The sequence below is a fragment of the Stegodyphus dumicola genome, chromosome 2 (genome assembly GCF_044657685.1).
Source record: "Stegodyphus dumicola isolate Sdum_Otavi_A_Nest chromosome 2, ASM4465768v1".
Lineage (NCBI taxonomy): Eukaryota > Metazoa > Arthropoda > Arachnida > Araneae > Eresidae > Stegodyphus > Stegodyphus dumicola.
The window spans coordinates 622,150-639,215 of NC_140769.1; the positions used below are offsets into that span (position 1 = coordinate 622,150).

General features: G+C 33.3%; 1 protein-coding gene across 2 annotated transcripts in view; it reads right to left on the reverse strand.

Annotated features, from left to right (window-relative positions):
* Window positions 1-1,808: 1,808 nt before the first annotated feature.
* The window catches only part of Epp (Ecdysteroid phosphate phosphatase), a 46,883-nt gene continuing 31,625 nt past the window's right edge, over window positions 1,809-17,066 (reverse strand). For both annotated transcript variants that reach the window (XM_085810378.1, XM_085810379.1), the window contains exons 4-5: window positions 13,512-13,754; window positions 1,809-3,936 (exon numbers count right to left, since the gene is read on the reverse strand). In XM_085810378.1, the coding sequence (XP_085666504.1) occupies window positions 3,704-3,936; window positions 13,512-13,754 (476 nt within the window). In that variant the 3' untranslated portion in view covers window positions 1,809-3,703. The remainder of the gene's footprint in view (window positions 3,937-13,511; window positions 13,755-17,066) is intronic.

Sequence of the window (17,066 nt, forward strand, 5' to 3'; positions counted from 1 at the left end):
AGCAATTTTATAAAAGTAAGCTTGAACTTTCGATTATGTTAAATAGAATTTCCGATATATATTTACTAATATGAAAAGGATCTACAAAGCAAAAGTATGTTTCGAAGTCCATTAAACAAAAAGTGGAATTGCTGCAAAAAATGGATAAAGGCATATCCTTTGTTTATCTAAACTTTGTTTATCTTTAACGACGCGGCGCGCAATGAATTGGAAGTTGATCTGTTAGCACTATCCTTATCTTCAGGGCAGATGTTTTTATTTTATTTGGCTTATAGTCCCTTACTAAATGTAGTATTTCATCTTGATGTACTCAGTCTTTGATATGATTTAAATCAAATTCCTCGTCATTATAATTCGCTTATGATAGCGAAGAAAGTAACAGAGGTTATTGAAAATGAAACAATTTCGATTGACAAATTAGTCGGTATTCTCGACACAGCAATTATAGGACTTGAACAGCAGAACTTTGTAACTGAACAAGAAATTATGTCTGTTTATAGAATTAAAGAGAGTGTATTATCACATAAAAAATGAAGCAACTTAAACAACTTACATTGAAAGAAATGTTTAATAAAGTAAACAAATAAATATTACGCTTTTTTTTTTTTTTTGTAAATTTTGATACCCTTTAGATCATAATTGTTCTTTATTTCATAAATTACGGTTTCATATTTTTAATTTTACAATTTCTGCATGCCATCTTACCAGATTTAAACTGATGATCTATAATCCGGAAAAATCGATAATCCGGAATCGGCGAAGTCCCGATGAGTCCGGATTTACGACTTTTGACTGTAATCAACTTTCTTTCGCCAACACGTACCAACTGATAGCCTATTAATCGCTTTTCCCTCGAGGCTACCTAAAAATAGCCTGTCAATCAGTAGCCGTGTTGATAAACAATTGCCATTTGCTATATCGTCTGCATTTTATTATACGTCTTGAGGTACATTGCTCACTCGCATTAAGTGTGTTGCTTCGTAAACTCACACATTTCGACAGACACCTCGATGGCACTGTGGAAACTTTCGGGATGTGACAGCCAACGTCAAACTGCAAGCAGTTAGAAAGAAGACAGGCATTGATCTGCAAACAAAACTAAAAATCCTAGAGGAAATTGGCTGTGGTGTATTGAAGAGTACAACTGCTGAAATGTATGGAACTGCCAATCTACCAATACTACTCAATCAATACTTAAATACCCTAAAAATTTCTTAATGCTGTTGCATATGGGTTCCAGAAACAAATCTAATTGATTTTAGAGTGCTAAATACGAAGATCTTGAAACTTTACTTCTAGAGTGGTTGAATCACATGCACTCTTCCAGTGTATCTTTAAAAAGACCTATAATTCAGTCAAAAGCAAATGAGACTGCAAACAAATTTAGACTTTCAAGATTTCAGTTATTCCACTGGCCTACTGTACCGCTTCCAAAAAGAGACACTTGATTTCATCATTAGTGATTTGTAGTGAAGCAAATAAAGTTTGTGAAGAAGGTTCCTTTATAATGTCCTTTCTTAATAATTTTAATATCCTCATGAGAATGATAACAGTATAATATATTAGAAAGTAGAAATGGGGGGGATGTTGGGCATAATAATAATATCAAGAATGTAATACAATAAAAACGATCTTTTTTTTTTTCATTTAACTTTAAATAATAAAGCTCAAATTTTAAGGGATACACTCGAATACAAAATCACAAGCTTCCATTCACAAGAAATATCTTTAAACATGTAATTTGATAATAAAAACCAGAATCTGTTTAACTATCAATGCTAACACAAATAATAGAATTGCAAACAACATTTTTATAAGATAAAAACAAGATTTATTAAATAATTGAGAATGCAATAAAAAGTAGTAACAGCCTAACTGCTACTTGCAGGAAGGAACAAAACTGAGAAGTCATACATAAATAGAATACAAAACGAATACATAATTACTTTAAAAGAACAAAACATAATTTTTAATCTGGTAATGATAACAAAATATCCATATCTTAAACAAGTCTTAGCACAAATGAATGTTAAGAATGGTCAGTTCTCCTAACCACATTACATGTTTTCTTTGCTAATAAATGGACTCACTTTATTAAACTGTATTATTATTATTTTTTTTAATTTTATGTTTTCCTCCTCTAAGCAACTTTGATAACTCAGTTAAATATTTATTTACCTATAATTTTTATGTATTTTGATTTGAATATAACTGAACATAATAATTTTAGTGTTTTTTCATTATTATGATTTCGAAGTTCCATAATTTTTTTACTCCGTTTAGCAAAAATATTCTCAGAAGAATGAATACTGCTACTTACGTGTTATCACAACCACCTTAGTAGAAGTCAACAAATTTTCAGAATATGTTAAACTCTGGCAACCACGTGCATCACCATTCTTCAGGGAACCATATTCCTAACAATCTTTTAATCGAGTAACATTTGCATTCTTGCATGTATTCTATATTCAAACGGTTTTTATAAACAAATCCTGATACTTTTTTGCCTTAAACTTAATTTTAAAATATGCGCTTGTGGAATTTGCAACAACGGACAAAACTTCAGTAAATTTTTGCAGATATATACAGCTGTGACACAAAATCTTAAAGCAGCAGTAAGGAATATGTGTCTGGTACACAGTTGCTGTTGCTGAGGTTTATGCAATGTTATTCTGATTCTTTTTGCCTGAAAACAAATTGCTGTGTACTTAGGAAAAAGAAAAACACACACACACACACACACACACAAAAAAAAAAAAAAAAAAAAAAAAAAAAAAAAGCAGCCAGGTAAAGCTCTTAAAAATTTTTAAAAATCCGAAAGATATCAGATTTTATATTATGCCCACAGGGGCATTTTGTTAACATTTTGTGTGTAACCTTTACTTATTAAATATCATGTACTTAGACCAAAAAATTCAATTCAATGGCAATATCGCAAAATAATTTTAAAATGAGCCTTCCTTTAGAATTTCCGATACACAGTCTCGCGTGTTGGAGACAAAAATGTTTTTTTCCTACAGTGTTGCCATTGTTCACTTTGAAATCCTTGAGTTTGTTAATCAAAAATTCATAATAGTATTACAGAATATGAAATCACTAATAAAAAGATTCCAAATTAGGGCTGCCCATATTTGGTGGAGGTTTAAGTTATTCAAAATTTGATGTCTCTTGGTGCCGTTGTTTCATCAGAATGCGAGAAACATACATATATTTATGCAGATTCTTCATTATTTAATTTCTTTAAATATAACACAGGGTGATAGTATTTGGTGGTAACAATTTGAAAAGTGAAACAGACATTTAAAGTTTTTGACGCAAAATGTCAAAACAGAATTAAAAGCCCTTCTAGACCTTTAAAAAAAAAAAAAAAAAAAAAAAAAAAAGAGAGAGAGAAAGAAAGAAAGATTTGAAGAAAAAAGTACTTTTTTTTTTTTTTAAATGTATCACACAGTCCTCATTTAATAATTAAAATTTGCATTTTAAATTGCTTAAAGTATGTTGACTTTTCATATACTGATAAAGTCTGCTGAATTACGATACATATTTATAGTTTGTGAATCTTTTTAAAAAAGTCGCAAAGATCCTCAACATGTACCCGATAAGTGCCTTTTAGCTTTGCATCTGTAAAAATTAGCCAAATAGCTCCAAAGCGGTTGTGGTAATTCATAAGTAGCAAAATGCTTCAATCACCATAAGCTGAATATCAAAGGAGAATTTGCCATTGAAAACTACAATTATTTGAATGTTGCAATGGTGGAAAAGGAGGATCAACTAAATGCCATTTTCCCTGAGGATTTTCTTCAACCACTGTGACGCTTGCATATGGGCAGTAAAGCAGTAAACCTTGCATTTCGTGGTTATTCCTTGGAGGTTTTTCTGTCAGCTGTCTGCTGCACGTATCTAAAGTTGCTGCATGCCCAAGAAAAAGAAGATTACCTATTTAAATTAACAAAGAAATAATTAGAAATTTAAGTATATTTTTTTTTATTATGCATTAAATTTTCAACAAAATGTGCTCATCTAAATTCGAAACAAATGAGAAAGTTTACTTATCAGCAATAATAAAAATGGTGATAATTAGCTTAATTACGTTAAGAACAATACAAATGATAGCATTACATTTTGCTGTAATATCCCAAATAAGTAATACAAAAGATTTTTTTTTTTTTCAATTCCTACTTAGGTCAACAAAGAAAAAATTTATTTTAGTTACTTTTTATTAACATTTTTTCATTTCTAATTTATGAAGCTGATGGATGAAACTATAATTTCTCATTCTATCCATCTCTTCTAATGCTTCATTATTGCAAGGAACCTTTCCAGTGAGTTTCAAGTAGTTCAGTTCATTAATTAATATTCCATCTAATAATTTCACGTGACTCAAGGCGACATATGCTTGACCTGCTGCGAAGAATTTTCATCCTAGATATATTACTGCATAAGCGGCAGCGCTACTTTCATCTTATGTACAAAGCAAGGGCCATTTTAAAGGGTTATATTTTAAACATATATTATTATCACATTAACATAGAAATAGGCAGGGCTGTGGAGTCTGTAGGGAAAATGACTGACTCTTGACTACTGGAGTTTTAAAGACTTCAACTTCGACTCCCTCATATATATGTAAACATATACATATAGGTTACAGCTTATTTTTTTTTATATAAAAGAAGTAATAGATGCAACAGAAAAAAATTGATGCATAGCAAATTTTTATATATTAATTAGCATATATTATGAAATGGAAAAACTGGCATTAGTAATTTCTAAGAAACAGTATAACTTCGGCAAGATCTTCTTTGTTGGAGGGCCACAGATCCGATATGATAAACTTCAGAATTGAGAAGAGTCTTTCCACACTCACTTGAGTAAGAGGAAGAGCTGTTACAGTTAGGGCTACTTCCTTTAACCTTTCAGGATAGATTTTTACAAGTTCTAAAAGAGGTGTCTTGCAAGAGCAATCATATTTCTCTATTTCTTTAAAGGCCATACATAAATCTTGTTTGTATTTCTTCATTTTGTATCTAAAGGCTCTTAGTTCTTTATTTTCATTCCCTTTTCCTTAGCCTTTTCAATAATCCAAATATTTCTCAAAATCTAATTCACCAGGGAAAGAGGATGATAGAGACTCAGTTGCAATGTCTGCAGTTTGACTGTCCTGATTTGAATACTCCAGTTGTTCTGAAAATAATTTCAATGAAAGTTCACAGATGGCTTTCTTTGCCTTTTTTAATTTGTTTGTCATCCAACAAAATTCGGCATTTTGGATCTATATATATTGAACGCAGCAAGACCTTATTGTCTAGCAAAGTAGTTTCTCTTTTCTTCATTGAAGAAATGATTCCTTCTGCAATAAACCCACAATTTCAGAAAGAACAAACATCACATTCTTCCATTCTCGCCTCCTGTTAATTCTTCAAAAGATCATTCCACAGTCTTTCTGTTAGTGAAACATTAGGGTTATCTACATCTTCTAACATTCTTGTCTCCTGTTAATTCTTCCAACTGCAGCTTTTTTGTGACTATATATGGTGTTGAAAGAAAAGTTTCCAATTCTGCAAGATCATTCCACAGTCTTTTTCTGTTAGTGAAACATTAGGCTTATCTACATCTTCTGAAATAATTCTTAATTCTAACAACCCCCATATAAGCAAATATACTTCTCCATCGCATTGCTCGATCAATAATAGCTCCTTTTCCTGCTTGCTTCCTAAAGGGCCATTCCCACTGGGATTTATCTGAGCTAACGGAGTCAGTTCCATGTGTCGACTAACTTCACTATGCCTGCAGTTCAGATTTTTCTGTCATGGAAAGACATTTCTGCTCCCCTAGAGAAAGAACTGGTCTTGGAGGGGTCCGCTATGTCATTTGTCTCCATTAGCTCTGATAAACCCCAGAAGGAACGACCCTTAAAAATGGCATCAATTTTATCAATTTTGGCAGTTCTTACTGCTACTGCTGATTACCTAAATTTGGCAACGCGATTTGTAAATAAATTAATCAGTTTATTCAAATAATGGCAAATATCACGTCCATCCTGTTCCTTTATATTTATTTATTAATATGTCAATAAAATAGAAAATAACTATTGATTAATGTATTTAGTTCATAAATAAAAATATTAACTCAGTTTGTCATTAATTTGCTTTTAAATTCACTTTAGTTTCATTTCAAATTCAAACTGTCCAACAAAAACTGGAGTTGACGTGTTTTTAGTGACTCCAACTCAAGACTCCTTTTACCCAAAAATCTACCCAACTCTGATTCCACAGCTCTGGAAACAGGGGGAGAATTTTCACTACAGAATAGGACAGTACATCCGCTTCATGCAACTCTATAAAACTACAATTCTTTAATTCCATACACTTTAAAAGTATTTAGAACTCTGTCTCACTGTTGCCTCTTATTTTTGTTAAATATTACAATTATTATTTATCAGTCATGTACTATTATTTATAAGTTGTTATAAAATTAATTTTTACAGCAAGTGAGAATTCCTAATAAATGGTAATTTTTTGTAAGTCTTCTCATATATTTAAAAAAACAGTCTACCTTTAGTTCTGATGAACAAGAATCAATAAGTGGGAATTGACTTTAATATGAAAAAAAAAAAACTATATTAACATGAAGTGTCATCCACTACAAGTTTAAAACAATGTATTTGAACTTGAGTGGATGAATTAAAAGTATTTTATTAATCACTGAAAATTTGAACAAGATATAGGGAGAGTGTCAGCTAATAGTAGGAATTTAAAAATGAAATGTCATTCAGAGCAACTGCTAATTTATTTTGAGGCTCACTTTTAAATTTGAACAAGATATAGGGAGAGTGTCAGCTAATAGTAGGAATTTAAAAATGAAATGTAATTCATAGCAACTGCTAATTTATTTTACGTCTCACTTTTGCCATGACTGTTCTGGTGCCAATCTACTCCTTTTTAACTAAAACATATAATTCATATAGTTAAACTCATGTAGTAACATTGATAAGTGGTAAATATAGAAAAAAGACAGTCATGACAATTTTGTTCCAAGTTAAATAGCTTAACTGAAAAAAAGATTCAGCTGTTGATCAAATGAAACGAATATTACTGCACCACTTATTACCTTTATAGAACAAAATACTTCTTTTTCCCTGTATTAACCAGGGATGTCCACCCCACCACTCATGGCAGAATTTATGAAATTTATTAAATATGGAACAAAAAGTTACGAATGCTTTTGGATCAACTTCAGCCTGTGAATTAACTGATGATAAACTACAATGTGAATTATGACGTGCAAATACAATTACTGAAGTCGAAATAAAAAACTAAAAGAACTGAGAAATGAATACTGTTTCGTGTACACAGGGATCCATTTTTGCTTAAAAGAACACAAGAGAATTACATAAATTCAGTGAAGAATAGCTATCTCTGCTTTAATAAAAAAAGCAAATGAAAACCTAGGAGAGAAATTTACAGGATTTATAAGGTATTTCTCCCGCTTTCCTAGCGTGCCTTCGTGGTGTAGTGGTTCTGCATGCTGGGCCGGTATTCCAGAGCTCCGTGGTTCGACTCCCGGCGAAGGCGGTTGCTAAATTTTCATCTCTTTGGTTTTTCCAGTTAACCTAATGTCTCTACAGACTGATGTTCAACTTCCCACATTTTTGCAACGATTCTATTCCTAGTGCAATGCAAACAGGCTACCACATTTGGCTGCTGGCACCTCACAAACAGAAAATCACCAAAATTAATTACAAATGAGAAAGAGCTTTCATCTTTACAAAAGCTGGTTCACTTGAATAAACACTTTCTTCAGTTGAATGTAAATATGAAATTCCAGAGGAAAATAATTAAATAGTTAAATTAATAAGTAATCTTAACAAGGATTATGATTGCCATATATTACATATGAAATCTTTTTATTTTTCAAGAGTAAATAAAAAAAATGAAGCAGAATTTTTTATTTATATTTATTATTTTATTATTAATTTTATTTATTTATTTTTATTTACTTTATTTATTTAATATTTATTATTATTTTATTTATTAAATTATTTATAAATTTTATTTTTATTATTTATTTTACATTCATCCTTTAATCAAAATGTCTCAAATTTATTGTTAGGCAAAACACAAATGATTATTCTGTAACAAACATACGAGGGCTATCCAGAAAGTAGATTACGTTTTGGAATAAAAAAATAAACAAAGTATAGGAAACAAATTTTATTATATACAGATGAAAGCCACACTCAAATACTAGTTTTCTACATAGTCACCATACAAATTAAGGCATTTATCGTAGCGATGTACGAGCTTGGAAATTCCTTCGTCGAAAAATTCGGCCGCCTGCGCCTTCAACCACTTCGTTACCTCTTCTTGCAGCTGTGCGTCGTCATCAAAACGCTGCATAGCCAGCCACTTCTTCATTGCTGGGAATAGGTGGAAGTCGCTCGGTGCCAGGTCGGGACTGTACGGCGGATGAGGAAACAACTCCCACTTAAAAGATTCAAGAACTTTACGAGTGACATTTGCCGTGTGGGGCCGGGCGTTGTCGTGAATCAACAAGATCTTAGAGCTCAACATTCCTCTGCACTTGTTTTGAATTGCTCTTCTGAGTTTTTGGAGAGTTTGGCAATACCTTTGAGAGTTTATTGTAGTGCCTCTTTCCAGGAAGTCCACCAAAATTACACCTTTTCTGTCCCAAAAAACAGTCGCCATCATCTTCCTTGCCGACATTGTTTGCATGCATTTCTTGGGTTTTTGGGGAGAACTTGTGTGCCCCCACTGCATTGATTGCAATTTCGTTTCACAGTTCACATGTTTCACCCATGTTTCGTCACCAGTAATGATGCGATCGAGTAAAGAGTCACCATCCTTATGGTAAGCGTCCAAAAAGTTCAACGCTGCAGCCATTCGCTGATTTTTGTGGTCCTCTGTCAAGATTTTTGGAATCCATCTTGCACAAAACTTGTGGTAACCAAGCTTTTCGCTGATGATTTCGTGCAACAAACTTCGCGAAATTTGTGGAAAACTCAAAGAAAGTTCCGTTATTGTGAAATTTCGATTTTCACGGACTTTAGCATCGACTTTTTCGAGAAGTTCGGCGGTCACTATGCTGGGTCTCCCACTTCGATCTTCGTCGTGAACATTGGTTCGGCCATTTTGAAATCTTATGACCCACTGACGCACTCCACCTTCAGTGATAATGTTGTCCCCATACACTTCACGAAGCTGCCGATAGATTTCTATCGGTTTACAGTTTTTTGCAGTCAGAATCCTTATTACTGAGCGCACCTCGCAGCTCGCGGGATTTTCAATTAACGCAGACATTTCAAACCGTCAGAGTATCTGAACGGAGCACAGCACGAACCTCTCACTAGCACGGCTAGATGCAGACTGAGCTGCGCAACGCTCTGACCCCAAGATGGCCGCGCTAGCCCCGCCCCTAGCGGACACAGACGGAAACGTAATCTACTTCCTGGATGGCCCTCGTATATAATACTACATAAGAAAACATTATACATTAGTAGAATTATATAAATTCCCAGTTAATAAGTATATTGGAAATTAAAAAGATGCATCTTTTACAGCAGGGTCTCAAACGCGGGGAATTTCTCCCCTCGAGGGTAATGCGGTCTTAGTTTTAGCTTATGAATACAAAAAAACTTCTTTTCTTCAAGCTTCCATATTTATTAATATTTTGTATACCTTTTATTGTTTAATTTATAAAACAAGATAAAAAAAAGCATCTAAATTTAGTTAAATGCAAAATATATTTTTTGAGTTTTTGAAAGGAGGGAAATGATCTAGCAATGGAGCAACTATATACAACTATGTACAGATTACATTTGAGAAAACTTTAAAATACATTTTCACTACAGTAGAGCACGCAATCTAGTGTCCACTCTTTTCTCTTCCACATCTCAATCTCTCTTTATTCCCACCTACAACCGGGGGTGGGGGTGGGTGGAGTCTTCCAGCCAAGGCGAGAAGAGGGTTCTCTGCCCCTTCCTTTAGGATGGGTGACCAAGTGTTCTTCAGAGAAAGGTAACGTTACAATGTAAATAATTTTAGTGAAATTATGTGCAAAATTATAGTAACTTCTGTATAATGTAACATAAAACGCCTGAGAAATGCGAAGATCTACAGGAAAAAAAGAATTACACCAGCAAGTTCATTTAACATTGTGGTAACTGACTATCTCGCCAATTTGGAGACACAGATAGATCCCCAGCATGGAGATTCCAAGCTGGGGATGGTTTCAGCGACAAATTTGGCAAGAAATCGCCAAACGTAGCCAAATTTGGCACCCATTCGGCAAAATTTTGTTCCAGTCCCTGCATAATTGTAATTGATCCCTATATGTAACTGCTATCATATCTCCGGCACTTATATATAACTTTACTTGTATATGCCTTCCAGTAATTTCGAGAAATCAAAGGTACTGATAAATTCTCTGCCCAGGAAAGATTATCAATTCTCAGTTTTTAGTTCAGAGCTGACTTTGGAGCATCCAGAGATCTCTGTGCGAGCTTCGCTTTGCATTTAATGTCCTTAGTGGTTTGAAGTGGCAAATATTAATTATGCTCTATTGTACAGAAAAGAGCCAAATGAACACTTTTATGGAAAATTCCAGGACTGTAAAGTTTTCTTTTGTGAAAATAAATTTTATCAAACTATCACTGGTTCTGTGTGAATTCAATCCAACAACCCGTACACACGCAGCAATTTCAATTAGATAAATTACTGGGAAAATAAAGATATAAATTATTAAGAAGTACAAACTTTGCTTACATATCGCTGGGTATTATTTTATCTGATACTTTAAGATTATCCCATCAACCTGTAAACGATCGTGAAAATGCGCAAATCCTTTGGCGTAATCCTTTTGCTTTAATGAAAAGCGATTTCCAAAATAAACATTCTAAACATGATTATGGGGTTTGACAAATCGTTCTATATTCAATCTCCAAATTCATTATTTTATCAAATAATAATAACAAAAAAAGGAAAGTGTAATAACATGTAATAAAAAAGTGTAATAAAAGAATCAAAACAAATTAAAAACCAACATTTTTTTTTTTATAATTACACTTGAATGTTTCTTAAATATAACCATATATATTATTATAAATCATTTCGGCAGCCAATAATCCTTGATAGCTTTTAAAGCGTAAACAAACAAGTCATTATCTTAGTGCACACTCAGCCTCACATAAATTTGTTTAAATATGAATCCAAGTATTTTTGGGTAGTTTCACAGTGTTTCTTGTTTCTCCATTTTGCCAAACCCCACCATCGTTCTACATTTTGTGTATGTATACCAATTTTAGGATCCACAAAATCATAGCGGTGATTCACTTTAAAGTTCTGGAATACCGCTGCTTCCAATTCATCAGTTTTGTAACTTTTCCACGAGTCTGAGAAAATTGTAGTTCCTTCCGCAATGCTGATGCTGTTCCTAATTTCAGCTATTAGAGTTACTGCATTTCGATTGGGAACCTTTACAATGAAACACTCATTTCCATTGTTCTGGAAGAATACAATCAACTTGGTTTTGGCGCTTTGTAAAAAGGCTCTCATCTATCTCTGCAATTTTGTTCGGATCTTCTATTTGTTTCATATCATGTAACTGAAGGCTATGAGTGTACACTAACCTCATATAACTGTTCCAATCAACAATTGTCTTTCCTGTTGAATCAAGCTGTTTTCCCCCCATTCGACTGATGTTAATTCTCACGACCAGCAGTAAATAAACCGATGAGCAGTCAGAAATGGGAGTGTTGAGCCCTGCAACCATGTGCCTTTTCGAATAGCTATTTGTTTATCGCACCCCTTTACACTGCATATGAGTTTTGATATACAATGCCATATTGTGGTCATTAACGCACATTTTCTTTAAAGAAATGATTCCATACTCTTGATAATATGCCACTGCACTCTCTTCAATACTAGGCAAATCCCAAATTCGTATTATTTTGCAGTGGAGTAAAAAAAAAAAAGCAGCATATTTCAACACACTAAAGAAAAATAACTTACAAAGTCAAGAATTGCACAGTTATTTGCGGTTACTGGCGTAGAAGCTACCTTTTGGTGATAGTATGGGGTTTGGCAAAAATGGTCATTGGGATAGTCCCAAAGTAACTTATCTTTACATGCATATTCATATAGTCTGGCAAATTGTCAGTTCTCAGATGGGTTGCTGTTCTATATTAAGATCTCATGCCAGTAAAATGCAAAATCGCTCAAAACTAGTAATTTGCTAGAATGCACAGTTGAAAAGTTATATGCTATGTGGAGTAGCTACGAATTATTTGGTCGTACAGAAATGAATGACACAAATGCTGCTACAGAGTGGAATACAATTTATTACCAAAAAAACTGACAGTACATCAGTTGGAAATAATCCCCACCCATGTCAATACACTTCTGCCATCTGGCTGGGAGGTCCCAAAGAGCCTTGGTAAACCAGTCTGTGGGGTGTTGGTGCACCACCTATGGACAATTGCATGCGATTCGGCAGAAGATTCAACATGTTGGCCCCTGACTGCATCCTTCATCTTGTCAATCATGATGTACTCCGAGGTCTTGGTTCAAGGTCCACCCCCTTTGCACACACATTTGTCATCTCCAAATCATCATGCACAATCGCCTGCAATCTTTTTTGTGCGAGCCCTGTCTCTTCCTGCATCTTGTTGAACGTTGTATGCCTGTTCGCCATTATCAAATCCAACACGGCTGCCACATTTGTTGCTGTATGTGATGTTGCTGGTCATCCCGCGTGGACACCTTTGGTTGTGGTCTCCACTCCACTGCCAACCAATGGGATACAGTAAGCCTAGAGGGTGCTTTGTTGTCCTTTGTGCTTGAGGGGGCTTTGTTTGTTATGCAAAATGACACCATGTGACGATGGATCTCACTACCCTGTATCCTTTCCTTCCATAGGAGCCACACTGTCCAATGCTGACCATGATAATCACCTTCCATCATTGCTGTCTACACTCCCGAAGGGCTTTGGTAAATGAGTCGGTGGGGGTGTTGTGCCTCACCTATGGACAACTGCATGCAATTCAGCAGAATATTCAACATGTTGTTCCCTGACTATATCCTTCATCTTGTCAAGCAATGAAATGAGACAGGCGCTGACTTATACCATTCGCTTGCAGACAGCTCCATCTATGCATTCTGAGAAGCTCAGCCCCCTTGTGTCTATTTCACTTGTTTTCCCTTCACATAGTGTAATAGTTTCGTAGTGAGAGCCGTTGTGTGAATCATTTCTGTATGATCCAAGTACCAATCAGGCACGCCATGTGAAAGATTAGTGATGAGACAAATAGGATGATGCAGCAACAAAAAAAATGAAAGAAGAGATTACACAGGCATGTCTAAAGGCAACAAAATTAGCATACTGCATACAGCATACATGGCATTTACAATTAACATTAGATGCAAAACACAATAATTTTGCTAAACAAATAGAGGTCAGTTTAAAATCCTTTTCAAAGTTAAACATTCTACACTTACCAGAATAATTTTCTAGAAGTTTAGAAGTAACCAAATAGCTTCTCATATAATACTCCTCACAAGTCTCTTGACAGCTTAAAAGACTTACAGCAGGGATCACTGGTTTATAGTCCAAGGATACGTTGAAAGCATACGAGCGTAATTCTTCCAAGCTCATCCAAGCAGGCATGCTTTCTTTGTACCAATACAACCATTCAAAAAGACCCGGTTCCACATTGATTGGTAAATGACTTTGATCTGAGGCTAAAAGATAATATTAAGATTTTAAAATGGGCATACATTCTTTAACAAATCTAATATCGGTTGTTAGAGTTGACTTTACGGTACTCTTTGTATTATCGTGAAGTTGTTATTTCATTTATCGCCAAGTTGTATCATTTATGGTAACCTGAGTAGTTGAATGTTATGGAAACCCTATTATGATGCAATCAGTTGCATTATTCTGGGAAATTTTGAATCATGGGATGTTTTGCAAGGGCTTTTGAGGTGTATGTTGCTTAGGAAGTACATTGCTTGTTTCATTGTTTAGACTGTATAATGGCTGAATGTAGTACAATTAATTTCAAGTTTCTATACGATTTGAAATGAAAGGGGAAAAGTGCATTGATTGACTGGTGTGTAAATGAAGGTTTACTTAGTAGCCATTTTCCGGACAGTCCGGAACTACATAGTATATTTTTTACTCTTACTTTTGTGAATTTATGTGGCGACACTAATATACGGATTCTAGTTCAGATAATTTTAGGAAGTTTTTGGATGCTGTAAAAGGAATTTTGCGTGCCACAGACTGAAGACGAACGAATTTCTAAATAAGTGGATATTTGCTTTGTGTAGTGTTAAAATACATAACAGGTTTTTCCTTTTTTATGTTATTTTATTCTTTGGTTTAAAATGTAGTTTATTAAGGTGATGTATTTTTATGTTTGCCTCTACCGTAGAATTGGGTGCTCCTTCGACTTTTTAAGTAAAAATATATCGATGAGTATATGAATAAACTCAAAGGTGTGCGTAAGGCATAGTTTGTGCAATTCTCTGATTTTTTTTAAGTGAAAATAGGTTGATGTGTACATGGATGAAGTCGAAGGAGTGTGCAATGTCCTTTTTTTTTGCAATTCTGGGACTTTTTTTTTTAAGTGAAAATAAGTCGATGTGTACATGGATAGAGAGTTTGTGCAATTCTTTGTCTTGTTATGTTGTTTTTGGTCTAGCAGCGATTTAGCCTAATTTGTGAAATTCCCTGATGTTTTTCAAAGTGAAAATAGTTTGATGTGTACATGGATAAAAGGAGTGCACAATGCCATTTTTTTGCAATTATGGGATTTTTTTTTTTTTTTTTTTAAGTGAAAAGGTTGATGTGTACATGGATTTTGAATTTGTTTTTGTTATTTTGGCTTTGTGTAGCAGTGATTTTTGGCACAAAAATTGTTGCTGCACAAGTCAAAGAATTGCACAAAGTCGGTACCCATGTACTGCCTTAAAATATACTTTTACCATAATATTTTCTGTTGGTTGTTTTTCAACAAATATTAAACTTGTTTTCATTTACTAAATTCTTTCTCTAATGAAAATTGTAAAGCAGGTTAGCTATTTTTATTTCATATATTTTCATTTCAATAAATAAAACATACTTGAATTTCAGCATGGTAAAAGCTCAACTACCTGGCATTCAACTAACCACAATATTTTAGAAAAGCATCTCCCGTTTTACTGGGCCCATTAATAAAATCCAAACTGCATTCTTCATGTCTCAAAAGCATGACTTAGGATATGTATTAGATTTATATATAGCACTGTTCTAACATAGGGATTTTGATACAAATTAGGATGTTTTCTGAAATGAAATGCCAATTTTTTTCCATATTTCGATTCTACAACACAAATTATGCCTAAATATTAAATTTTCTAAAATTTGGTGCAAAATTAATGCAGAAATTCAAAAACTTATCTTGCCACATTTTTTTTTTTCCAGTTTGCATCAAGAATAATTCACTTGGTGAACTTCTAAATTTGTGGCAACCTATTTTCCTTTCCCTTTTTACATTGTACCCGAGAGGGGAAAGTCACATCGTTCCTACTTTCAGATAATTTTAAGAAAGTGCCTAAATCACATTTGATGTTTTATCCCCTTTTAACAAATATGCCAAATTTCAAAATGCACCAATATATAAATTCTCGTATAGCTTCGGCAATTTTGAATAAAAAAACTCTAATTTTTTGCAGGCATGCTTAGAAATACGTCTACTTTAACCAACCCTCAAAGAGGTAAGGCCATATATATATACACGGCCTAGAATATTTTTTGTCATATCTGTAAGAATGTATACATACATGCATATAAAAATATGTCAAAGAAATTAAGGCAATATATCAAAAGTACACAAATCCAGGTATGAAATATCAGGAGAGGTTTTACATTAAAATAAAATAATAATAATAATAATAATTTATTCTCATAGTAGTTTTGGGAAATTTGTGCTTCCTTAGCGAAAACCCTAGCCGCTTAGAGGGTTAAGATGATTGTAAAAATTGTATAGGTTATAATTCAAAAGTCTTTCGAAAAATTTATAAAAATTATTTAAAAGTAAATCATAAAAAATGGACGAATTTTATTTGGAAAGAATCTAAATTTCGAAATGTGAAAGCAAGAAACAAATAAGTTTAATAAAAAAAGACAGATTAATAAATATATACTAAATTCAATTCATATTGAGGAGCTAAAATTTTGAAAGCTAATTTTTTAAAAACTACTCATGCAATTTTTATGAAACTTAGCAGTTTGACATAATTTGAATTGTAGAATCGAAATATGGGCGGGATTGGCCTGTCATTTCAGAAAAAGTCCGATTTAGTGTCAAAATACCTATCTTAGAACAATGCTATATATAAATCTAATATATATCCTAAGTCATGCTTTCGAGACATAAGAAACAAGTTGAATTTCGTCAATCGGCCCAGTAGAACGGGAGATATAGAAACTGTCCCTTTTTTTCTGCAGTGTACATTGTTGCAAACAGTGAGATTTAGCTGGAATAATGTATAAAAATGACATCATAATAGAGGCATAAATTCGTTTTGATGAATGTAAATTCAATTACATCTCGATAAAGTGGTTTTATTCTTGTAAAGAAGGATATAAAGATTTTTTCTTGCATTTTGAAAAAAATTATTAATATTTGGAATTGCATACAAAGAAGTATTTTCCAAGTTACAGAATCTGGGCATTGAACAAGCCATGATATGCAATTCTGAAAATGGATAAACGATGATGTAAAGTGAAATTATGATGAGCGATTTAAGTTTTTTCAATGCTATATCAATAACTTGTATTGCTTTATTATTAACTAAATAAAGAGTGATGTTCATTTAAACTTCTGTCGGTATGATTGACAGATATGATATATCCCCATCAACTTTCCTGTTCGGCATAATTTCGTAATCTTATCAAGCCTATGAAATATGTCAGCTCTTATTACACTGAAATGTAATTCTTTTTTTTCAGAATTTTAAGTGTAGTCTTTTGATATTCAAGTTGATAATAAATAAGATGATTGTTTT